General features: G+C 54.5%; 1 protein-coding gene across 1 annotated transcript in view; it reads left to right on the forward strand.

Moving 5' to 3' along the window:
- Positions 165-25,746, forward strand: part of MORN1 (MORN repeat containing 1) — a 49,909-nt gene continuing 24,327 nt past the window's right edge. The window contains exons 1-10 of the mRNA XM_013970254.2: positions 165-268; positions 749-820; positions 1,651-1,749; positions 2,255-2,365; positions 3,398-3,488; positions 4,084-4,171; positions 12,922-13,018; positions 13,972-14,082; positions 21,260-21,383; positions 21,732-21,856. Coding sequence (XP_013825708.2) covers positions 193-268; positions 749-820; positions 1,651-1,749; positions 2,255-2,365; positions 3,398-3,488; positions 4,084-4,171; positions 12,922-13,018; positions 13,972-14,082; positions 21,260-21,383; positions 21,732-21,856 — 994 coding nt within the window. The 5' untranslated portion in view covers positions 165-192. The remainder of the gene's footprint in view (positions 269-748; positions 821-1,650; positions 1,750-2,254; positions 2,366-3,397; positions 3,489-4,083; positions 4,172-12,921; positions 13,019-13,971; positions 14,083-21,259; positions 21,384-21,731; positions 21,857-25,746) is intronic.

Raw genomic sequence — 25,746 nt, forward strand, 5'->3', positions numbered from 1 at the left:
GCGGAAGAGACGTAAGCGGCGGAAATTCGCCATGCTGCGCAAGCGCATTCGCGTCCTCTGGCTCCGGGCCCAGACAGTTCAGCTCCAGAACTTGGTAACGCCCAGGGACTGACTAGAGGCCACGCCCGCTCACAACCAACGAGCCAGTAGAGAAGAACTATGCAGTTGCTAAGGGAAACCTCTAGCGGCAAGATGGCGTTCGCCAGTGAGGGACGCGCGACCTCCTGCATGCCGCGCCGGGAGCTTTCAGGGAGGCCACCGCGGGACGGTAACAGCCGACTACCCTACCGGGCCTCCGTTGGGAAGGGAGGGAGGCGGACAGGTCCGGGCACTCGCTGAGCATCCCCGCGCCTTCACTGCGAACCTAGCTCGCACCCCGGGAGCTTGGTCGTCCCCAACTCAGGTGTCTGGGTGCCCACGGTATGGGCGGGGTCCCGGGCCCCGAGTAGCAAAACCGGCTGGGGCCTGGAGACCCAGTCGGGAGGAACTGAGTCGACCCTCGGTGACCCAGGGTGGCGGGGCGGCGTCTCTGCATGGGTTGGGCGCTCAGCATGTCTGCTGTATAAACGGATTAACAGGGAGAGTTGTGACCCAAACAGCCTTTGGGGAGCAGTGGGGGTGAGGCTCACTAAGAGGTGAAACGACAGACACCTAGAGAAGCCCCGGGATGGCCCCCACCTTGTGCGTGCTGGTCGTCAGCCACGTCATCTGTACCTGGTGCTCACCTGGGTGTCCTTTCAACCTTCAGGTTATGGGATCTACGTTTATCCGAATTCTTTCTTTCGATATGAAGGAGAATGGAGAGGAGGCAAGAAACACGGTAAGGACAGGCTATGGCCTCTTGCTGTAGCCATTCCACTGACAGCACATGTCCCAGAGGAGCTGGGGCCACGTGAGTGCCTGCCACACCGGGCCCTCACTCGTGCACATGAGGGGCCATCTGCAGAATGGGGGACCCAGATAGCCACCTTGGTGCTGATGAAAACTGTCTTTATTTTTTCCTTGAAGATGAAGAGGCTGACCATTAAAAAAAAAAAAAAAAAAAAAAGTCTAAATAGCAAGGAGAGCAAGTAGCAAGCGAGAGTCCCCTGGCGTCCACCCTAGAGGCAGACCTGGACTTTCCAAAGCTTACTGTCACAGTTGGATGCCTGTTTGGGGTTCTGTCTGCTCAAAGCCTCTGCAGATTTTTCTGCCAGAGGATTGATCTTTCAGTATTTTCTCATGAACTATTTGTGTATCAGTCGGCTGCCAGTGTATTTGGAACCTTTTGACTTTTATGGGAGTGTTTTTGCCACATGGGTGTTTCTCCCTTTTGTGCTGAAATCTGTGAGTCTCTTCCTGACCTGGACAAAGCGGTTCCTTCTTTTCAAAATGTATTTTTCAGTGTCACCTCATGCTTTTCTCTCTCTCGCCCTTTCTCTCTTCCCCCACCCCCACCTTCCCTCTGCACCTGCGCTGACAGAGGCAAGATGGCCATCACGTGCTCTCTGAGGAGATCTAGGGGCAGGGTCTCTGAGCTTTTGATGGCCCGGACAGAACCAAATACAAAGACCTTGTGACCTGCTCTTCTCTCTGAGAAACAAGCCCGGCCGCACATGGCCCCAGCAGTCACTCCCAGCCACAGCCTAACATCACGATGTCTTTCACCAGGTCGGGGGAAGCTGCTGTTTAAAGATGGGAGTTACTATGAAGGTGACTTTGTGGATGGAGAGATCACAGGAGAGGGCTGTCGGCACTGGACACTGACAGGTCAGCTTGCCAGCCCTTCTTCCTGAACCCACCCTGCTGTGAGCTGCCCCTTTCTTTCTGGATGCAGAAGACACTGTGTCTAAACCTTGAGGACCCTTGGCTCCCCAAAGGTATCTCGTAGTGGCCTCGTGCCAGCTTGGGGTGGGATGGCCCCAGTGCTGCCTGCAGGACCTCAGACCCTCACAGCAAGCGTTAAGTGGATTTTTGGTGGAAAGGAGTCTCACTCCACAGACTCTGGCCTGGAGGGGCCTCTGCTCCAGGCATACAGACCCCCCCCCCTACTCCCCAAGAAGGTCCCTAAGAGAGCGGGAGAGGATTGTAGGTGATGGGACCATACCCACTCTGTCCCATCTCCCTCATCCACCAGCATGAGCTGTGAGATAAACATATACTCTGCTCTATGACCACAGCTGCCCAGGAGTCAGGTGAGAACTGGGTAATCATTACCCTGAGGCACTCAGGAAGTGGCTCTAACCCTAGTCACGGCTTTCTGCCTCCCATCCAGGGAACACCTACACTGGACAGTTTGTTCTCGGAGAGCCCCAGGGACACGGCATCATGAAGTACCAAGCCGGTGGACATTACGAAGGGGAGCTCTTCCGCGGCCTGAGAGAAGGTCGGGTGTCTGCAGGAAGGTGCAGGGTATGGGCTGTGGGGCAGACATTGTGGGGCCTTGGCCATAACCCTGCTGGGATTCTGACTCAGGGCCTGACGGCCCGGGCACCAGCATGCTCCCCTGTCCACTGAGGTTCAAAGTAAGGGGTTTACAGCAAGCCACCCAGACCTGGTGACTCAGGTCCCCGTTCTGTCCTTGCACTCAATCCTGGGCTGGTCTGGCCTCAGCTGGGCAGGTCTTCTGGCCTCATGGAGCGTCGCAGCCCTTGAGCAGGCCTGTGGGGCTCCTGGGGTGAGAGGCTGATGGCCCCTCCTGATCCTCCACTCAGTTGTCGTCTCCACATCATGCCAGGCTGAGCCAGTCAGGAGGCCACGTGTTGGGGAGGGTGGACAGCGTGAGTCAGTAGGCCACATGGAGGGGAACAGTGCCAGTCAGGAGGCCACCATGGAGGGGATCAGTGCTGGTCAGGAGGCCACATTGGTGGCCAGTGCGAGTGAGGCTCCGGGGAGTGAGGGGAGTGGCTACGCCCCCAACAGCCCACCCCCTGCAAAAGTCCCCGCCCCCTCCAAGGCCTCCCGGTGGAGTGTGGATGCGCTCCCCTCCCTGAGTGTCCAGATTCTGGAGACACCATGCCTACACTGGCAAGTTCTCTGGTCTCTGGGTCCTTTGAGTAGATGGTAGAGGCCCAGGATGGCCACGTGTCCGCAGCATGAACTCACTCCTGCAAGCTGGCCTTGACTACCCCGCAGCACCACCCGAGCGGGACAACAGCATTTCAGTCTCTATTCTGGGGGACTGTGGCCCTTGAATGGCACCCCCACCCTCACTTGGGACCTTGAGAACTGAACCCAGAGCTGCTCCTGCTGCGTGCGGCTGCCCAGCTGTTCCAGATCAGATCTTGGGGCCAAGGGACCCCATGCAGCTCGGTCCCCCATGCAGCTCGGTCCCCGGGGGTGCCAATGCTAGCTTTCCTCCAGACAATTCCCTCCCCTAAGGGAGGCACAAGGTGACCTCTGCTCTGGCCTTCTCCAGGACACGGGTGTCTGGTGGATGCAGATGGACAAGTGTACTGGGGGTCGTTTCACGACAACAAGCGGCACGGCCAAGGGCGGATGGTCTTCCGGTGAGTTCACTGGCCAGCGGGCCATCCCCCCTCGAGCGCCTAGCCCTGAAAGGAGGGTCTGTGTGCCTGGATGGGATTCTGTAATTTCTCTCTGTTATTGAACTTGGTTCTATGTGTGCTTGGTAGAAAAAACATCAATCTCCACCTTCCTTCTCCATCCCAAGAATAAAATATCTGGTAGGAAGGTGGAGGTTGGGGGAACGTAGAGTGGGGATGAGAGCACACCCCCCGACCCAGGTTTCTCCTTCAGGCCTGTGGCTGGACATCTTCCAAATTCTGGGCAGTTTTCATGCAAAATCCTGCCCTGGGATTTGCAGGCTCCCTTCTTCCTTATGCTTCCTTCCCCGTCATCCTCCCCAGTCTTCACACCTGGGACCCAGCAAGCAGGGCCGCCTGTCACTGCACCCTGCCGGGCACCCAGGCTGCCTGCCCCTCCGCCAGATCCTGGCAAGGCCGTGGCTCACGCCATCTGTTCTGGGCCTATTTTTGCCTCAGTCCTGGGGACATGCGCTGGGGCCCAGCCGGGGAGCCGGTCTGCGTCAGTGCAGCCACCTGGCCTTCCCGGCCTGAGAGCAGCCTCTGCGCTTGCCCCCAGGAATGGAGACGAGTACGAGGGCAACTGGGTCCAAGACCAGCGCCAGGGCCATGGGATGCTACGGCTCGCAGATGGCTCCACCTATGAGGTACTGGGGGCCCGCCAGCCAGTGTCCTCTGCCCTGGGCACCCCCAGGTACAGCCAGGTGTTGTCCTTCTGACCCCGTGGGGTAGGGACGGCCCCTGTTCCTGTTTTGCTGATGAGAAGGCTGAGGTTCAGGGAACTTAAGTTCCGGCCACTCACACCTCTTCATCCGTTTGGTTCCTGATGTACCCTGTGACCAACACTGTCGCCTGTGGGAACGCTGGTGACACCTTTTTGAGGGGACATGCCCGGGGGTCCCAGTGAGCCAACGATGTGGGGAAGCAGGCAAGGCCCTCCCCCTCCTCACAAACAGGGCTCTGTACCTCCTCCCCACATCATGGCAGCTGCTGCTCTCAGGTCGATGGGGTTTAGGTGCCGTGAGGCCAAGAGGGGCGGGCACGTGGGAAGACCTTCTTTGTCCCCAGACTCCATCATCCTTGTGCTTCCTTGGTGCCAGCCCATGTGTCTGTCCGGGAGCCAGGATGTTGGCGCCCAGGATGTGTGTCCTGTCTAGTGGTTGGCTGGCAGAGACAGCCCAGCAGCCCACCCGGTAGATGAGGAGCCCCACTGGCTCTGCAGAGATGCCCAGGGTCAGAGCGTGTCATGTGAGCCCGGCCTGAAGGATTGGAGAGGCTGCGCACGCAGACAGCATGGAAGGGCCCTGTGGGCAGAACAGGGCGAGACTGGGCTACCGGGCAGGAGGAAGCCTTCATGGCCTGAGTGGGGTGGGGGCAACAAGGCAGGAGGTCGGGGCAGTCTTACGTGTAGGTCTTGGAGCCACAAGGGGTTGGAGTTTTATTCTAAGCATCATGGAAAGTGCTGGAAGAAGTTGGTGGCCTGATCCCTGTGTTTGAAAGGTCCCTCTGTTTCTCACTCATGAAAAGAGGTGATGGCGACCAGTGTAGGGTGTGGAACCAAACTTGGAGTAGTTTTGAGGTAAAGACATCAGACTGTTTGACAAGAGCAGAAGTGAGGATGTCCCCACATTGGTGGCCCGGACATTGGACAGATAACAGTGATGCCTGAACCTGAACCAGGAGACAGGAGCCACACCAGCAATTGAAAATGTTAATGAGTGAAAGGGAAGAAGATACTGCAAGGGGTGGAAGCAAGAATATGGAAAAGGCAAATGTGAAACTGGCCCAGGAGGTGCCCCCAAAGGTGATGTTTTGGGACTGGCTTGGCTGCATCCTTGGGGCCAACCACCGGTCTGAGCACCTGGGAGACATGAGTGACTCATGGCTGCAGCTTCAGGAGTGACCAAGCTGCCATCATTCTTGGCTGTGACAGGACGGCTGTGAACGTGTGGCCATGGCCGTGAGGCCCCTGGTGTCCTGGACACTCGAAGGGAAATGATGTGAGCTCAGGTCTGCGTTCAGCTCCACCGCAGCCCCAAGAGGCCCTCCTGTCCCATAGTCTTGGGGCTCAAATAGAATTTGATCATGTGGGTTGCAGGATTAGGTTGTGAGTTGAATTCACATCATTGCCAATTTTCTCATGTGCAAGTTAGAGCATAGTTTGGAAAGGACGTCCCAGAAGACAAGGGAAAGCCCAGCGCCTCTGGAGACGCAGGCAGGCTGCGGCCACACTCCACCAGGCTGGGGAGCTGCCCCGGGCACCAGGCGTGTGTGCAGGAAACCTGGGATGAAGAGGAGCTCACCAAGCACAAACCCCTGAGCCTGAGGGGTCAGGAGAGGGCACGCTGGAGCCCTAGGGAGCCCCCTTCCCCCAGCGTCCCTGCAGTGCCTGCCTAGGATGGCCCCAGCTGGCGATGGGACATGTTTCAGGGTCTGGCTCCCAAAGCACAGAGCTGGGCGAGAAGGGTGGATTTGGGGCTGAGAGGTGGTAAACTGGTAACTGACTGGGGCCCTTCCTGAGATGGAGTGGCCTGGCAGGGATCATGGAGTCCTACCCTGGCCACAAAACTTCCCGCAGCGTGCTCCCTGACGTGCTGGTAAAATAATGCTCTGCTCAAGTACCACCACCTCCAAGGCCCTGGTCCAGCGGCTGGCTGCTCCTGGGATGTTGTGTCCACACAGCTGCCGGCTGGGGCCTGGGCTGCAGTGGTTGACAGTCTGCACTGGAGCCTGTTTGTAGAGGCCGCTGTGACCCAGCCACAGCTTTGTCTCTTCTCCCCAGGGGGATGTCTGTCCATCCTCACGGAGCCCTTTAGGGCTCCCCCTGGGCAGCCACAGCCTGAATTCTGCAGAGCTGCTGTGGAAGAAACACAGGGGGACCCAGGAGAACCCCCACGGCGTCCACACCTCTTGGGCTGGCGACCAAGGGACCACAGCGCCCCGCGCTGTCATGAGGGCCTCACTGACTCTCACCACCCGACTCAGAGACGAGGAGGTCTCCCAACCAGGGGGTGGCAGAGACCCCACCTTCTTCCAGAGAGCCCCATAAAACTTCGCCCCCACCTCCACCCCACCGGCCCTGCCCCCAGAGGCTCTGCGGGTGCCTCCAGGGCTATCCTGGTTTCCCCCTCTATGCCTCCCTTGCAGGTCTCAGCTCAGCTGCCCACCCCACCGCCCTCCACCAGGGGGCAGCCCAGCCCTGCCGGCCGCTGTCCCCGCGAGGGCTGCCCTGGTGTGGAGCTGAGCTCTGGGCTGGATGTCAGACGGAAAAGGTAGAGCACCAGGAGGCGGCAGCCCCATCCCCACCCCTCCACCCCTGGGCGCTTTACAGGTGAACAAGAGTCCTTCTCCAGGATTTGAACTCTTCACCTGTGTTCCCATTGCTTAGCAGTGCCCAGCCTCAGGGCCTCGTGCTCTGATGACCTGCCCTCCACCCGGGCCCTGAGCACCTGAATGGTCAGGAAGTGCCACCTGCCCTCCCACCCCCCACCATGGTCACAGCCCCCACCGGGGGCAGACACCCAGGCCCTCAGGCCACCTTTGCCAAACGGCTTCCTGACACCGTGGACACAGGCCAGGCCCGCTCACTCAGGGTTGCGGGGTCAGGGCTGGTGGGAGGACAGGGCCGCATAGACGTGGGTTCCGGGTCTCAGTGCCCACCTCTAAGCTGTAGGCTGGTCTGACCTCTGGGCGTGGGGGTCACCCGGCAGAGGTGGACTGGCCACAGGGAGCTGGTGCACACTGATGGACACGCAGCCTGTCCCCACCTTGGCATCTTCCTGTGAGTGACGCTGCTGTGAGCCTGTCCTGTTCCCGACTCCCCTGAGAACAGTGCACTTGCTGGGTCACATGGTGATTCTATTTGTAACTTTGAGACTCACACCATTTTCCATCCCCACGGGCAGCACCAGTGTTCCAATTCCCCCACATCCTCTCGATGTTTGTGTTTTCTGTTTTCTAAACAACCTGGGTGCCGGCCGTCAGCCCTACCAATACGGTGATCAGGAGGTGAGCCTCGTCCACTGTAGCCGTGGCCTCTGCTTGCCTGTCTGGCCTCTGCCGAACCCTCCTGGGGGACTCCCTGTGCTCGCCTCTCTGGGGTACATCCTGAGGCCGGCCCCAGGTACAGCCGTTCCCTGCTTGAAGCACGTGCTCATTATCTAGGGATGTATGAGATGCCTCATGTGGTGGGTGGGGGTTCCTCTACCTTTTGACTTCCAACCTCACAGTCTTTGCCCCAAAGTGAGGCCCAGGCCTCCTTGGACTGCACCCTCCCCAGCATTCCATTGCTCCAGAAAGCCATTCTGGGCTCCCCTCACCATAGCCCCGCCCCCCCCCCCTCAGTGTACTGCTCTTTATCTCTCCTGCAGTGATTTGATTTCCCAGAAGACAGACGGTTTGTCTTCTGTGGGTGTTTTTGTGTCAGAGCCGCAACCCACCCCCTGCCAAATTCCCTGCCCCTGCCTCTTCCAGCAGCCCAGCCCATCCAATGGGAAAATATCCAGTGTGGAGAGCAGGAAGGCCCAGGAGAAGGGCGGCCAGAGCCCTGGCATCACTGCACAAGGGCCCCCGCTGCCTTCTCCCCAGGGCCTCCTGAAGCCGAGCTTCTCGGGGAAACTTTTAAAAAATTAGTTCTAGAAAAATCTTATCCCTGAAAATCGATGCAGTAAATCTGTTACAAAGTAAGAACAATGAATCCCAAACCCAAAGTGACTCCCACTGCCTTGCAGTGGGGCCAGGCAGGCAGTCAGGCTGGGTGGCCATAGTTTGCAGCAGCCAGGTCATCTGGTCCATCCTGGGGCCTGAGGGTGTGACTGGCATGAGACAGACTCTGCTGCTCTCCTGCCGAGGGAGGTGGGGACACACATGCCCAGCAGCAGCAGGCTCATCACTCCTTCTGAGGATGTGGCATGGGCTGGTGACCCCCAGGAGTACCAGGCAGCCCCTGGGGGAGAGGCGTCCTTGGGGCCACCTCTGTGGAGCGCAGGGAACAATCGTTGGCCGCGGAGGTGAGCGCATGCCAGGCAGAGGGGATCTAGGCTTGCTGTCCGGCTTTGGGTGCAGTGCACATGGATCATTCCTACCTGTGCAACAGTAGCACATGGTTCCACCAGCTTCCGTCCGTCCCCGGGGCACCTCCGTGCGCGTTGGCTGCGTTTCTCGTGTTGGCTTTCCTGGGGGAGGCCTGCTGGTCAGTGCACCTGCTCACTGCACAGAGCAGGTGGTGGCGTTGTGCGAATCCTCACCTGCTTCTCACCTGTGCATCCGCAGGCATGCCAGGGTCCTGAGTGCCCAGCCAGAGGTCAGTCTAGGAATGGAGGCCCTGACCCCAGGAGCACCGTGAGAGGTATCAGCCAGTTGTAGCATCGCCAGCGGAGGGGCCTGGGCTGCCAGAGTGGAACCCGCACCACCCTGCATGCCAGGGTGAGGAGGGTAGACACAGACGGACCCACAGAGGCAGCTTGTTTTTGCAGCAGCAGAACTTGTCATACTTTGAAACCCTAGGAACTTTGACCAGGATCATGGTGGCCAAAGGTGATGCCTTAAGAAAGTGAGGGGCCTTGTGTCTGCTGAGACTGACGGTGGTGGCAGGGCCACCAACACTGGCCTGTGTGGTCACTGGCCCCAGCATGTCACCTCGAAATCTGGAGGCCCCAGCCCCTGCAGCCACAGGCTCAGGCAGGTGACTCGGGCCATGCCCCTACCTGGTCTGGGAGCCAAGGCCTCAGGAAAGCCCCCACCTGCTCCAGGAGTGAGTTTGGTGACAGTGGGGGCCGCCCCCTCCAGACTGCTGATGCCATTGAGGCAGGTATTGCAGAGCTGGGCCCTGGCCCTGCTGGTGTGTCGTCAAGACCCCAGGGCCCTGGAGAGACCTGGAGGTGAAGAAGAGACCCAGGAGGGTGGCCTTCTGACCAGGGCAGAGATTCAGAGTGTGCCTGAGAGTGCTGACAATGCAAGAGAGGACAACACAGCCACAAAAGCAATTCTAGGAAAACCACCAGCACTTTCCCCGGGAAGGAAAAATAGTGTCAGTTAACTAGAAAATGGAAGGCTTTCTTATCTCTCCTTGCTTGAACTGTGGTGTTGGAGAAGTCCCTTGGACTGCAAGGAGATCAAATCAGTCCATCCTAAAGGAAATCAGTCCTGAATATTCAGTGTAAGGACTGATGCTTAAGCTGAAACTCCCAATACTTTGGCCACCTAATACGAAGAACTGACTTATTTGAAAAGACCCTGATGCTGGGAAAGATTGAAGGCAGGAGGAGAAGGGGACTCAGCTCCTCAAGTGAAAGGCCAGGGAAGGAGTTATGAACATGTACATCCCCATCCTGCAGCTGAGAGGCCCTGGGCCCCCCAGCAACCATCTGCCACAAGGTGTGGCTCACCTACCCTGGCGACCATCTCCTTCTGTGTCCCCTGTCCCGTCCTGTGTCCTAACGGGGGCCCCATGCCCTTCCGGCTCTATGTCTGTCATGGAAGAGCCCTGTATGGCCCTGTCATCCTCACTTCCTCCCTGCCCCTCGCTAGCACGCACGGGTCCTCACCTGGACCAGGGGCAGCGGGGACTGGCCCCCTCTGTGAGACGGGTTAACCCACGTTTGTTCCTGCTTGGGAGCATGTCGGCTGACTGAGAAGAGGCAGAATTTTCAAAGGCATGATTGATAACAGTAATTAAATTCTACACTGTTGCATTAGTTTCATTGCTGGGGTCTATCTGTAGCGAGTTCTTTGTCAAAGCCTAAGCTGGTGGGAAAGGAGAGGGGCCCACATTCCAGGAGCGTGATTAAATGGCTGGTCAAGGGTCGGGAAGGACCCTGGTGACAAGTAGATAGCAAGCACTGGACAGAGACCTCACAGGGAGCTGATCCTGCTGACACCCAGTGGGGGGCTCCTGATCTGATGGGCAGGTTCACAGCCTGTCTGCTTGGCAGTCTGTGTGCCCCCAGCCGCCCTCCAAGGTGCTGCGTGCTGGATTTGTCTGCATCTGCTTCTGGCTGAGCCCAAGGTTCTGCCTTCATACTTGTGAAAACCCACATCTCATCTCAGGCCCCGCCCCCCAGCCCCGTAGTTGAGTAGTTGAGTGGCCCTGGGCTCATAGCACTGTCAGAGTGTCAGCATGCGCGCATCCCTGCCCTGGTTGCCTCAGGAGGCCTCTGAGGGAAGTGTGATCCTTGCCACCAGGAAGCTCATGTCCTGACCAGACAGACAGGCCATGGCCACGATGGGGAGGGAAGGGAGGAGCCAACAGGCACAGAACTTGGCCTCCCATGGCAGTAAGATTTGGGGTCACATGATGCAGACCCTCGGAGGGGAGGCCTGGGCGGTCACATGAGGAAAGGGCCGTGCACACTGAGCTCCCTTCCTCCAGCTTTCCGCAACTGGACTCCCAGCCTCCCACCTGCCCCTGGACATCCTCTGCACGTGGCCCGGCTCTGGGGGCCTGGCATCCAGCCCAGCAGGGCGGGGGGAGGGGAGGTGACCCCAGCAACACTGCGCGGGATGAGGATGAGGCCCACGGCCACCCAGGCAATCAGCACTCACCCTGGCACAAAGTGAGCGCAGCCCCTGCCATGGAAATGAGGCGAAGGGCAGTGCGGCCCCACAGGAGGGCTTTGTCTGTGAAGGCGGCCACCCTTCCCGGGGCCATAGACCAGACTGCATCCCGTTAGACCATCTGCTGATGCCCAAGCCTGGGGCCTGAGCCGGGGTGGCTTCTGTTCCCCAGTGCGGAGCCGCAGAAGAGGGCGTGGACATCAAAGCAGAAGGGCTGAGGGGGTGGGGCGAGGGCAACAAGTTCACTTTGGCTTGTGAGAGGTCTGTGTCTGACCAGCCAGGAGTCCTGCTTCCCAAGTGTAAGCTGGTGATTTGTCAGGTCTGGGAACGGTGTCCTGAGCAAGGGAAGCAGTGTCCCAGTGACTTTTTCGCCCACGAGTGTCACCGCCAACCCCAGCCAACAGACTGCTGGGGCTCGAGCAGGGGAAAGGTCTGGTGCCCACATTAACCTGCCCCACATACCTGGGGGGCCACCCTGCAGTCCCAGGGCTATCCCCACCCCAACTAGGGGACAGCAGCCCAGCTCAGGCACAGACATGCCAGCACATGGCATGACGCAATGATGCACACAGACGCACGATACAGAAGCCTGCGTGCATGCACGTGTGTGCACAGGAGTCCTTCCTAGGAGCAGGCGTCAAGCCCAGCAGATGCTGCTCAGAGGCCATGTCATTTCCAGGGATGGTCAGCAGGCAACTCTGGGGCTCCCCACCCCTAGCCTGATTGGCAGCAGGTCCCCACCTGCTATGATACCTGAGGCATCGCCCCCACTTTAGCCTGGCCGGCTGCCTGCAGATGTGAGCTGCGTCTTAAGGGATGCAATACAATGACTGTCAGGTTATCAAGCCGGCCCTGAGCTTTCCGGGAACGTGGCCCACAGCAGTCTTGGGAAGACCCCAGTCACTATCTGGCTGGCTTTGCCCTCTGGGTGTGGAGGCTGAAGGGACGAGGCTGCCCCTCAGCTCCAGGAGAGCCAGGCCTCTGCCCACCTTCCACCCAGCTGGCTACCTGGCTCCTGAAGCCATGGGCTGACCTACTGCGTGCCACAGTTGTCCGATGCCCCGGCTGGAGGGCGAACCATGGCCATGCCCTTCCCATCAACTCACAGTGAGATCGCAGTGGCCGTGTGTTCAAAACAGCCTTGGAACCTCCTCCCCCAGGTCTGGGGGCATCTGAGCTCTTTTGGGCTGCAGCCTTCAGGGGCCATTCCCACCTACTAGTCCCTCCCTAGGGCCAAGAGTGCCTGCTGCAGGGCCCAGCTGCTGGGTGGCCTCAGAGGGCAGACCACGAAAGTGGGAGCCTAGTCATCTTCTGCACCAAACATGCCTTCTTCTAACAGAAGCAATTCATAGTCAGTAAAACACCATTAAGATCTCGACTTTCCATAAAAATAATCTTCCTGCTATTTTCCATCCTTCTTCCACTCTGTCATGTATATTGGTTACAAAGCAGGCTTGTTACAGGGGCAGCAGGGCTGCGGTGTGCATGAGCTGGCATTGCCCAGGTGGGCTGTGCGGGTTCACGCTGAGCTTTTAATTGGCCCTTTCATCATCAAGGAATCAGCCAGAGCACTTGGCTCCACCACATCACAGGCCTCCCGTGATCCTCTGCACAAATGCAGTGTCTTTGGACTAAAAGCGTTTTGTGCTGTAAAGTATTTGGAGCCATATTTTGTTTGCATTTTGCATTCAGGCCATTGTCCCTAACCTCCCAATTCACAGGGGAGTGCACTGTGAGGAGCAAATTGGGTCCGCCTCAGCCTGTGTCCCCAGGGGCCCCTGAAACCTGGAGGGCAAAGTGTCCCCAGGGCCCAGCCCGTCTGAGCCCACGGTTCTCTCCACAGGGACAGTGGCACAGTGGCGTGTTCAGTGGACAGGGCAGCATGGCCCACTGCTCCGGGGTCATCTACCGAGGGATGTGGATCAACGGTCACCCCATGGGTAGGTGCCCTGGCTTTGCTGCTGGCCTCACAGGGTCCTCCCAGGGGTCACATCTGGGTCAGGCCATGTTCTCTCCTGGTTGGCACTGGACAGCTTCATGGGAGGGATGGACCAGGGGGCTGGGATGAAGAGGGATCTACAATCCCCTTTTGAGAAATTCATGCTCTGTGTGGTCTCACTGGGCTCAAGACGCACAGAGGCCCCTGGACTCTGGAGCCACGTGGTCCTGCGAGCAGGCCTCCCAGTCACAGGGTCTGCCAGTCTTGGACTCTCCCAGCCTCAGGGCTCTGGCTGCCTGGCCCCCTACCTGGTCTCCATCCTGCCCCTACCCTGTGCTCTCTGCACTGCATGTGACCTCAGGTGGTCTGTGGCCTGCCAGGTCCTCTGTTGGGGCCTCCCCTCACCCTGAATTGCCCCCTGGGCATGTGTGAGGACCTTCTGTTAGCCTCCAGAGCTAGGGCACGACTCTAGGGGTCAGTCTGGCTGGGAACTGAAGTCCCTGATCAGAACCTTGGTACCAGATCCATGAGTGCAGCTGCTGACTCGGAGATGCAGGCAGGCCTCTGGCCAGGCCGGCTTCCAGGCAGGTGGTCGCAGCCTCGTCCAGCACATGTCAGGTCATGGACTCAGACACAATGAAGGCAGAGCCCGGTCAGAACGGTGGGCAGGAGGCCGTGAGCACCAGACACCGCTGGGTGGTCACCTGCACTCAGCGGTCCCTTCTGCCCTGCCCTTCCCCAACGCCATCAGGTGGGTTCAGAGCTGACCCTCAGGATAGGATTCATGGCATCCATGACAAACCCCAGCCCTGACGGCCGAGCCATCCACACCCCCCTCACCCGGGTGCCCTAGGGATGGGGCTGAGCACCTGCTTAGGGCACGTGGGGTGCTGATGCAGACCGGGAGTCCCCACCCCGCCCCCCACACACACACGTGTGCTCTGTTCTCTGCAGCACAAGCCACGAGGATTGCAATTTTGGGTCCAGAGGTGATGGACATAGTCCAAGGGTCTTCCCTCACATTGACCATTCAGCTGCAGCAGGACAATGGGGAAGTGGCCACAAGTAAGTGTCTCTAGGAAGACAGCGAGCTCTTCAGAAAGACGAGCAGCTGTCGGCTTGGGAGACGAGATGCCGTAGGTGTCTCCTAGCATCGGAGCTCTGCCAAGCTGCCCCCGTTTTTGAGTTCTTGCTGCTGGGGCCCTGGCAGAAAGGGTGGCAGGGTGCGAGCCTCCAGCTGGCGGGAAGCAGCCAGCCATATGAGGCCTGCGTGTGCATGTGAGCACGAGGGCTCCATGTGTGCCTCCACGTGAGCGCATGGGCTCTGTGCGTGCCCGTGTGTGTATGAGTACATGGGCTCCATGCATGCCTCCGTGTGTGTGTGTGAGCACGTGGGCTCTCTGTGTGCCTCCACGTGCAGGTATGTGAGCATGTGGACTCTGTGTGCTCTGTGTGTGAGCACGTGTGCACATGCACGAGCATATGCACGTGTGTATGCCTATGTGTGTGCACATGGGCAGCCCTCCCTGGTGCTCACTCAGAGTCAGCGGATGGGGAGGTTGCAAGAGGGCAGGGCCAGCCCTTCAGCCTGCCAAGAGGAGGGCTTCTCTTGCTCTTCCTGGGGTAACCAAGGTGGACAGATGCCCATCTATCCAGGCTGTGATTAGATGCTTGGTCAGCCCTGCGACCGAGCAAAGGGACCACCAAGCTTCTCACCCCATGAGCAGAGCAGACCCCAGAGGGCAGAGGGACAGGGCAGGACCACCAGGGATAATCACTACTGGTTCACCTCGGCTCTGCAGCTCTGTGAGGAAACTTGGTGTGTAGCATAAATCAAGTATATTTAGTCACAATTGGTTTATTGTAACAACTCCATCACAGTGTCACTTACATACCATAAAACTCATCTATATTCGGTGAGCCAATGATTTGTAGTAAACTTGCAGAGTTGGGCCACCATCACCACGCCCATTCTGCTTTAGAGCATTTCCTTCTGCCCAGAGAGACCCCTGGCTCCCGCCCCATGCCTACCCTCCACCCTGGGCACCACGAATGTCCGTTCCCAGAAGCTGCTCGTGGATGGGATCCTGCCTGTGGCCACGCTCTGCCCCTCAGCCCACCCATGCAGCCCTGCTCGCCCCCCTCCATGGGCTGCACACCTCTGATCCTGCGTCCCCAGGGGCCGGTCCTGTCCTGGGTGCTTGGCTGCGGTGGACATTTGTGTGCAGGACCTGGTGTAAACATGTTTCATTTCTCTCAGGCACACGTTCATAAGTGGACTTGCTGGGTCATGTAGCAGGTTGGCGTTTGCATTTCTAAGGAAACAGCCAAATGGTTTTCTGAAGTGGCGGTACCATTTTACAATCCCGTCAGCAACATATGAGATTCTGATTTCTCCACATCCTCACCAGGGAGTGGCCATCCTCAGGGTGTCCAGAGGCACCTCCTCACAGTTTTGATCTGTGTTAACCCAAAACTAATGATGTTGAGCAGCTCTTCATGTGCATATTGGCCATTTGTACATCTTCACAGAGAAATGTTTATTCATGTATTTCACCCAGTTTTTTAAAAAATTAAGTGGTTCGTCTTTTTACTTGTATACAAGCTCTATATGTGTTCTGGATATGAGTCCTTTGTCACATGTATCTTTGCAGATATTTTCTTTCAGTGTGACCCTGTTGTTGTTGTTGTTGAGTTGCTCAGTCATGTCCCACTCTTTGTGACCCCATGGACTGCAGCACACCAGGCTCCCCCGTCCTCTACTATCTCCCGGAGTTTGCTCAAATTCACGTCCATTGAGTTGGTGATGCCATCCAACCATCTCATCCTCTGCCGCCCTCTTCTTCTTTGGTTAATGTTGTCTTTTAATGTTCAAAGTTTTTAAAGTTCTTTTTTTTTTTTTTCTGCCATACAGTCTGTGGGATCTTACTTAGTTCCCCAACCAGGGATCAAACCCATGCCCCTTAGAGTGGAAGCGCAGAGTCCTAACCACTGTACTGCCGGAGAAGTCACCAAAGTTTGAAAATTCTGATGAAGCCCAGTTTGTCAATTTCTTCTTTTATCGACTACGGTCTTAGTCATGCATCTGAGGATTCTTAACCCAAGTTTACAGAGATTTTTCTTCTCTTTTCTTTTACAACTTTGGCTCGAGTTAATTTTCATGGATCAGATAAAAGTCTAAATTCATCTTTTCTTGTGAGGATTCCAGCTATCCCAGTGCCATGTGTTGAAAAGACTGTCCTTTCCCCACAGAATTGCCTGAGCACCTTGGTCAGAAGTGACTTGACTGTAAGTGTAAAGGTTTACACGTGGATGGATGTCAGTTCCACTCCATCGATCAATATGTCTGTCCTTATACCATAGCCTTCCAGTTAGCTTTGAAGGGCTTTCCCAGAGGCTCAGCGGTTAAAAAAAATCTGCCTGCCGATTCAGGAGACACAAGATCGATCCCTGGGTCAGGAAGATCCCCTGGAGAAGGGAATGGCTACACACTCCAGTATTTAGCCTGGGAAATCCCATGGACAGAGAAGCCTGGTGAGCCACAGTCCATAAGGTCGCAGAGTCAGACACGCCTGAGCATCTGAGTGAGCACATAGCACGTGCTTTGAAATTGGAGATTCCTCCAGCCTTTACTTCTGTTTCAGAATTGTTTTGGCTATCCTGGGACCTTCGTATTTCTGTATGAATAGCTGTATGAAATTGTCCATTTTTGCCCCCCAAAAGGGAAAAAAACAAGCCTGCCTTCTTTGGGATTCTGTCAGGGATGAGTTGAACAAGCTGAGAGAAGCTGACTCTTCTGATTGACCTTGAAACATCATCTATTTATCTTCAGGCTCATCAATGTTAGTATTTTTCAGTGTGCAAGTCTCGCTTTTTTGTTAAACTTACTAATAAATGATTAATAATTTGCATAGGAACCTGGATTGTTTGGTCCATCAATCAAGGTGAATTGGAGTGGTAAATCAAGTGGTCAACATCTTAGGAATCCATGAACTAAAATGGGTGGGAATTTAATTCAGATGACCGTTATATCTACTACTACTGTGAGCAAGAATCCCTTGGAAGAAATGGAGTAGCACTCATAGTCAACAAAAGAGTCTGAAATGCAGTGGACACAACCCCCAAAACAACGGAATGGTCTTGGTTCATTTCCAAGGCAAACCGTTCAACATCTCAGTAATCCAAGTCTATGCTCCAACCACTAATGCTGAAGAAGCTGAAGTTGAACAGTTCTGTGATTACCTACAAGACCTTCTAGAACTAACACCAAGAAAAAGATATCCTTTTCATCATAGGGGACTGGAATGCAAAAGTAGGAAGTCAAGAGATACCTAGAGTAGCAGGCAGGTTTGGCCTTGGAGTACAAAATGAATCAGGGCAAAGGCTAACAGAATTTTGTCAAGAAAACACACTGGTCATAGCAGTCTTTTCCACCAACATAAGAGACAGCTCTACACATGGATATCACCAGATGGTAAATACCAAAATCAGATTGATTATGTTCTTTGCAGCTGAAGATGGAGAAGCTCTGTAGTCAGCAAAAAACAAGTTTGAGCAAACCCAGGAGATGGTGAAAGGGAAGCCTAGCATGCTGCAGTCCATGCAGTTTCAGAGTCAGATACGACTTAGCAGCTGAGCAACAACTAAATGCATCATTATTCAGTTATAGTTTATTGATACATTTGTTATTTCCTTTTGTGTTATTACAAATAGAATTGTTTTGTTATCTTCACTTCAGAAATCTCAAGACTACAGCTGATTTATGAATGTTTTATAACCTTGCTGAGCTTGTTTGTTCTAACTTTTTCTGAGGATTTCTTAGGATTTTCTGTACAAAGGATCGTGTCGTCTACAAATAAATATGATTTGCTTTTCTTCCTTTTCATTCCCACCAGCAATGGCTGAGGGCTTCAGCTGCTCCACCTCCTCACCAGCACCAGTTACTCTGTTTTTCTGCTTGTAGCTGTCCTGGTGTCTCACTGTGGTTTTGACTTGTGTTTCCCTAACAAGTAATGATGTGTGCAGCATCTTTTTATGCACTTGCTGGCCATCTGTAGATCTTCTCTGGATAAAAATCCATTCAGATCCTTTGCCCATTAAAACTCTGGGCAACTTGTCTTTTTATGAGTAATCCAGAATTCCAGAATTCTGGATACAAGCGCCATATCAGCTATCTGATTTGCAGATATTTTTTTCCTGTTTTGTGGGTTGTCATGCAGTTTCTTGACTGTTTCCTTGGAACACAAAAGTTTAAATTTTGGTGAAGTTCAGTTTATTTTTATTTCCCTTGTTGCTTGTACTTTTGGTGTCATATCTAAGAAGACTGCCTAACTGAGTCATGAAGTTTTATTCCTCCGTTTTCTTCTAAGAATTTTATATTTTTAGCTCTTACATTTAGCCTAATGTCTATTTGGAGTTAACCTTTGTATATGGTGTGAGGCAGGGGTCCAGCTTCATCCTCTTTTGCAAGTGGATGTCCAGTTGTCCCAGCTTCGTTTGTTAAAAGACTATTCTTTCCTCTCTTCCCCCCTTGAATTACCTGGGCGTTCAGTTTGCTACATTTTGTTTCAAATATTTGCATATCTGTTCATAAGGAAATTGGTCTTGATTTTTTTTTTCATTGTGTTGTCTTTGTCTGGTTTTGGTATCAGGATATTGCCAACCTCATAACGTAAGTTGGGGAAATTCCCTCCTCTTTAATTTCCTGGAAGAGTTTGTGTCGAATTAGTACTGTTTCTTAAATGTTTGTAGAATTTAATACGAAGCCCACCTGGGCCTGGAGATTTCTCTGGGGGAAGATTTTTAACTACTAATCCCATTTCCCTTGCATATAAGCCTATTTAGGTTATCTGTTTGTTCTGGAGTGAGCTTTGGTGTTTTGTGTCTTCTGAGTTGTCCGATTTCTTGAATGTTCATGACATTCCCTTGCTCCCTGCTTAATGAACTGATATCACCTCTCTTGTTCCTAATATGGATTACGGGTGTCTTCTCTCTTTTTTCTTTTCCTGAATAGTGTAGTGAGACGTTGTCAGTTTCATTGATAAACAGCCTACTTTTGGTTTCATTCATTTCTCTACTGTCTGCTTTTTATTTCATTAATTCCTATTTCGATCTTATTACTTCCTTGCCTCCGTTTAGTTTGGGTTGAATTTTATTTTCTTTTTTCACTTGTTAAGGTGGAATTGTTTCCAAGGTTATTTCATACTTTTCTTTTCTGATATAGAAGTTTGTTGCTATAAATTTCCCCCTTAGTACTACTTTAACTGCATCCTGCAAATTTTGATGTGGTATGCTTTCATTTTCATTCAATTTGAAATACTTTCTCACTTCCCTTTTGATTTCCTTTTAGACCCAAGAGTTATTTAAAAGTGTGTTGTTTCACTTCCAAATATTTGAAGATTTTCCAGAGATCTTTCTGTTACTGATTCTAACTTAATTCTATGTGGTTAGAGTCATACCTTGTATCTTAAATTCGCTTAAATTTTTGGACTTGTATTATGGCTCAAAATATGGTCTGTTTTGGGGAAATGTTTGGAGTGCACTTTGAGAAGAGTGTAGATTCTGTTCTTGAGTGGAATTGGATAGGATATTCTGTAAACGTCAATCAAGTGTTGATATTTTTGGTGAGTTTGCTATATCCTTACTGATTTTATGTCTGTTTGTTCCCTGAGTCATTGACAGTGGTATATTGACATCTCTGATTATGCTTGTGTTTCTGTTTATTTCTGCTTTCATTTCTATCAATTTTAGCTTCATGTATTTTGAAACTCTATTAGGGGCATAAACATTTAGTATTTTTTATGTCATTTAATTAATTGACCATATCATTGTCTTCTTTATGCCTGCTAATAGTCTATGCTCTGACACCTACTTTCATTGATATTAATGCAGTCACTCAGTTTTCTTTTAACTGGTATCGGGGGAGAAGGCAATGGCACCCCACCCCAGTACTCTTGCCTGGCAAATCCCATGGACGGAGGAGCCTGGTGGGCTGCCGTCCATGGGGTTGCAAAGAGTTGGACACGACTGAGCGACTTCACTTTCACTTTTCACTTTCATGCATTGGAGAAGGAAATGGCAACCCACTCCAGTGTTCTTGCCTGGAGAGTCCCAGGGCGGCGGAGCCGCGTGGGCTGCCGTCTATGGGGTCCCACAGAGTCGAACACGACTGAAGCGACTTAGCAGCAGCAGCAGCAGCAGCATCCTCATCCGTGCTTTTACCTTTAACCTAGTCACGTCCTTATAGTTTAAATATATTATTTTGAAGGCAGCATATACCTGTGTCTTGCTTTTTTATCCATCTCTTTTAACTAAATGGTTTACACCATTCACATTTAATATAATTTTTAATACAGTAGGTTCAAACTTACCATTTTACAATTTCTTCCTTATTTGCCCTGATGGTTTTTTCCCCTTATATTCTATCCCTTTCTTTTTTGAATTAATTGAGGTTTTTTTTTTTTAATTCCATTTTATCTCCTCTTCTGGATCATCAGTTGTAACTCTTTTCTGTGTTGTTTTAGAGGATACTTTAAGGTTTACTTAAAGATGTAAATATACATCTTTACATTATCAGTCTAACTCCAAGTGGTATCATACTCCTTCATGGATAGTATAAGGCTTTACAGTCTATACTTCCTGTCTACAATACAATCTTTATGCTCTTGTTTCAGTAAATTTTACATTCATGTGTCTAATAAGCTTTATAACACGTAGGTCATTTTTGTTTCAACAGTTGTTTATCTTTTGGGGAGTAGCTGACAAACAGAAAAGGAAGTTTCATCTGTCTCTAGATGCCATTTCTGGCTCTCACTGCTTCCTGTAGACACAGGTTTCCATTGCTACCATTTCCCTTCTGCCCAAAGGACTTAACTTTTAACGTTTCTTGCCATGTACGTCTGCTAGTGATAAGTTCTCTTGGCCCTCCTGCATCATGGTTTTGTTGCCATGTCAAAGATCTTGGCTCATCTTCCACTGCCACGTGGGGTTGCCTCTCTGTGCTGCTTTCCCCGAGAAGCCTGCCTTCATGTCTCTATGCAAATGTCCTTTTTCTCTGGGCCGTGGGCAGCTTGGCTGAGGGTGGAGTGGAGCTGAGGGTCCAGGAATGCAAGGGTAGGGCAAGGTGAGCATGGTTGCGGCCCCATCCGGTGCCCTGGTCCTCACAAAGGCCCAGGGAGACAGGGGTCCAGGTCCTGCGGCTCTGCCCTCACAGCCCTCAGCAGCCTCTCTCTCCTTCTGGAAGGTGAGGATGGCCGGGAGTTGGAGATCTCCGCGGGTGTCCGGTACGTGCAGCTCCCAGCCTACTCGGAGGTCAGCTTTTTCAGAGTGGACGACGGCCTCAGGCAGACGCCCATCCAGACCCCTTTGTGAGTAAGGGTGGCCCTGGACAGCACCTGGGCAGGCACGGCAGGAGGCACGGTCCCTCCTTTACTCTGTGGAGGGTTGGCTGGGACTGTCCCTGCCCGCGCCTCACACCAAGACGTGTGGGGTCACCACACTCTGATCTGGCGAAGGGGAAACCGAGGCCCCTTCTGACAGTGGTGGCAGAGCAAGGAAGGGGTCCTGGGCCGAGGACAGCGAGGCAGGGAGGCCGAGTGAAGACACTGTCCCTTCCCTCCTTCCTACCCCCTGGCCTCTGAGGAGCCACCCCAGCCCTTTCTCCTCCCTGGACTCCATATCTTTGCAGCTGCGTGATGCTGTCCTTCCCTCCACAGTGGATTCCAGTGCATCTCCTACCCTCTGTCCAGCCCCGAGTCCGAGGGCCCGGAGCCCAGAGCTGCCCTGGAAAGTGCCAGTGCCCACTCAGCGCTCCCTGAGGGGGACCCCAGTGGCCTGCCTGGTGAGTGGGGCTAACTGACGGGCCTGCGGTGCACACCATGAGCTCAGGGAGGCACAGCTGACAGCAGTGTCCCCCAAACCTGGGTAGAAGGAAATGAAGTTGACCCCTGAGAACAGTGGACCTGGGAGACCTGGGATGTCCCAGGAGGACACACTCAGGCCTGGGCCAGACGGTTCCGAGGGCAGTCACTGTGGCCGGGGGTTTGAAGGCGGGCTAGGGGCGGCCGACCTGTGTCTAGGCTGCTGGACGAGCTCACAGTGCAGATCCAGAGCCCCGGACGGGGAGGGGTGGGAGGTGAGTGGTCCAGGCTGCCGCACCGCTGTCCTGTGCACTCCACAAGCATGTCCCTTGTGGCCGTGAACGCAGAGTGAGGCCGTCTGTTTTTAACCTCTGTAGTTAGAGCTGAGGATCGAATCCTCTCGCAAACCTGGGGCTCTTAGTCAGGAGAGGGTGTGTTTTAGTTAAGGGAGGGCAGTGTCCCAGCTGTGGGGGTCCCGCCTGGTACCCCAGGTTCTCGACCCTTCTGGGAGGGCCTCTGGGTAATCGGAGCTGGGGTCCTCACAGGGCAGATGCATACTCTTCAATTTAGGGCCTCACATTCTCCTTCGCCTTGGTGACGCCCCGGGTGGGTAGGGGCACAGACTTGCCGCGTCCAGGACCCGAGTCAGATGGAGCAGCGTCCAGACCGAGGCCTGGGTTCCCTCCCTCCCAGGGTGGGCAGGGCTGGCTGGTTCAGGGGACCCTTGGCGACCTGGCCCAGGACCCTGTCTCTGCGTCCCCTTCTGTTTCCGGAAGCAAATTTAGCTGCATTGTCGTTGTCATTGCCGTCGTCCGAGAATGTGCTGGCGTTTCTACATGAAGGTGCTCACTGGGCAGCAGGCCCTCTGCCAGCCCAAGGGCGAGCCCCGCGTCAGTGACCATGTGCAGGCCCCTGGACTGGACCCAGCGTGTGGGTGTCAAGCCATAGAAAACAGCCTGTGGGGAAGCCAAGGGGTCCGCACCCACTCAGCTCCAGCCCCTTTGGCACTCGCGGCTGAGTCGCAGGCCCCGGGTGCTCAGCAGGAGCAACTCCGTCCCTTTCCACCTGAACCTCCCTGGGGCTCAGCTCCACTTCTACAAAATGAGGTGCTCTCAGCATCTGCCTACAGGACGATGGACTGAGCCCCCCCGCGCCCTCTGCCCTACCACCAGGTCTGGCCCCGGACAGTGCCCTGAGGAGGGAGCAGGCCCCCATCTAGAGGGCACGGAGGACACTCCTCCTGTTTCTGCCCCTCTTAGGACTCAGTCTGCCCCTCGTGGGAGTGGGTTCATGTGGGACCCTTCCAGGTGAAAGTCTCCACCCCCCACGATGACACCCACCACCCCCCCATACCCCAGCCCCTCAGGCCTGTTGCTAGGGAGCCTGGGTCAGCCCAGGGTGGTGAACACTCTGCATCTGTCTGTCCTGTGGTGCACACTCCAACTCTGCTGCAAGGAGGTGAGCAGTCAGCCTCCAGTGAGAGAAACTCTAAGAGAGTAACAGAACACCCATCCTGAATGTTCACTGGAAGGACTGATGCTGAAGCTGAAGCTCCAACACGTTGGCCACCTGATGCGAAGAGCCGACTCATTAGAAAAGACCCTGATGCTGGGAAAGATTGAAGGCAAGAGGAGAAGGGAATGACAGAGGATGAGATGGTTGGATGGCATCACTGACTCAATGGATATGAGTTTGAGCAAGCTCTGGGAGATAGTGAAGGACAGGGAAGCCTGGTGTGCTGTAGTCCATGGAGTCACAAAGAGACACAACTGAGCGACTGAACAACAGCAACAACAACGGTTAAAACTTGTGAGTCATGTACATGGTCAGCAGGAAGGAGGGCCCAGGGTTCAGGGGGTCTGGGGAGCACACAGTCGGACCTAGGGCCCTGGTGGTGGAGCAAAGCCCTGAAATGGCCAGAGGAGTGGCCAAGCCTTCCCTAGTTCTGATAAAGCCTCCTGTTGTGACTATACAGGGATGTGTGTATATGGGCTCAGTCTCAGTCGTGTCCGAACACATGGACGATATGGCCCGCCAGGCTCCTCCATCCACAGGAATTCCCAGGCGAGGATACTGGAGTGGGCAGCCATTCCCTCCTCCAGGGGACCTTTCTCACTCAGGGATCAAACCCACATCTCCTGGGTCTCCCATATTGCAGGTGGATTCTTTACCACTGCACCACCTGGGAAGCCCAGCTATGTGAGGATAGATATCTTTAACTTTTATGTTTTCTTTATCCCTCCCTCGTCCTGAAGGAAACCAGAGAGCGCAGTGTTCTGGGACAGCTCCACCATAAGAGCAGCACAAACCAGGAGTCCTTTCCACATCAGGTGAATGTCTGTATCTCAGAACCAGGAAAACAGCCCTTTCCCCCTCACACTCACCCTAGCACAGCCATGACCCTTTCTTGCTTGGTTCTTAGACCCAGACCTTCACTAGGGACCCGAGCCCTTTCTCCAGCCTGTTGAGGGCCCCAGGGGTCTCAGGTGGCTGTCTCTGCCTGCGTGCTCCCCTGGGTGAGGTCTGACAGGGGCAGGACATAGCACGGAGGGCGGCCCCTGCTGAGTCTCAGGCCGGGGGCATTGCCATGGGCCCAGCCTGGAGAATGTCTCTTCAGGTTGCTGGCCGCAGCCAGGATCCCTGCACAAAGAGGTCTCAAGAACAGCCCAGTGGGTTTCAGATCAAAGATAACCCAGCACAAGTCCTGGAAGAAACTTGAGCCAATAGAACCTCTGAGGTGACTGTTCCTACTGAAGCAACTTACAGGGACCACCCCCTCAACCAGAAGAGTCCAGTGAAACATCCAGCTTCCTCCCCAGAGTTGTGAGCACTACTGATTGCCTGTTGTGACCAGCACAGCCAGAGTTGTGAGCACTACTGATTGCCTGTTGTGACCAGCACAGCCTGATATGGGGCAGCTCTCACCAAAGCCTAGTCACCCGGCCCCTTGTGCTCATCAGCAGCCCCATTGTGGTCACCCGTCTCTCAATGACCAAGGACTCCTGCCTCTGTTTCCTATTCTGCTACTCTGTGCACCACCTCATGGCCCTTGAGGGTTGCACAAGTGCCAGCCATCACTGCCATATTCCAGCTAGCAGGAAGAGGGAAGCATGAGGAGTCAGAAGCCCTTCCCTTCTAAAAAGCTTCCTGGGGTTATTCCCACTGCTCCTTACACCTCACTGGCCAGAACTTGATCACAGGACCCCACTAGGCCATGCGGAGACAAGAAGCAGTTTGCCAGCTTGGACCAGGTTCTACTACCAGAGAAGAAGCGGAGGCTGGATATTTCTCGTCATCTGCCAAGTGGTTTGAAGCTCAAATCAGACCCCATCATCTTGCCATACCACCAGGCCCTGGAGGGCACAGAGCTGGACAGGACACAGCCTGTGGGCAAGGACCTGGGCCTCCTGCCACCTCCGTGCAGGTACCCCCCACTTCCTCCCACATCTCCTTGTAGAAAGCAGGCCCATTTGTGACCCCTGCCTGTCCCCAACCTTACCCTCCAGCCCCATGACAGAACTGTAGGCTGGGGTGCCATCGCCTTCTCCATCAGTACCTGCTGGTCTAACAGAATCAGCATCTTCACCACCAGCCCATTTTACCAAACCCGTTAACACCCCACTCCAGTACTCTTGCCTGGAAAATCCCATGGACAGAGGAGCCTGGTAGGCTGCGGTCCATGGGGTCGCAAAGAGTCAGACACGACTGAGCGACTTCCCTTTCACTTTTCACTTTCATGCATTGGAAAAGGAAATGGCAACCCACTCCAGTGTTCTTGCCTGGAGAATCCCAGGGATGGGGGAGCCTGGTGGGCTGCCGTCTATGGTCACACAGAGTCGGACACAACTCAAGTGACTTAGCAGCAGCAGGT

Source organism: Capra hircus, chromosome 16, assembly GCF_001704415.2.
Source record: "Capra hircus breed San Clemente chromosome 16, ASM170441v1, whole genome shotgun sequence".
Classification (NCBI taxonomy): Eukaryota; Metazoa; Chordata; class Mammalia; order Artiodactyla; family Bovidae; genus Capra; species Capra hircus.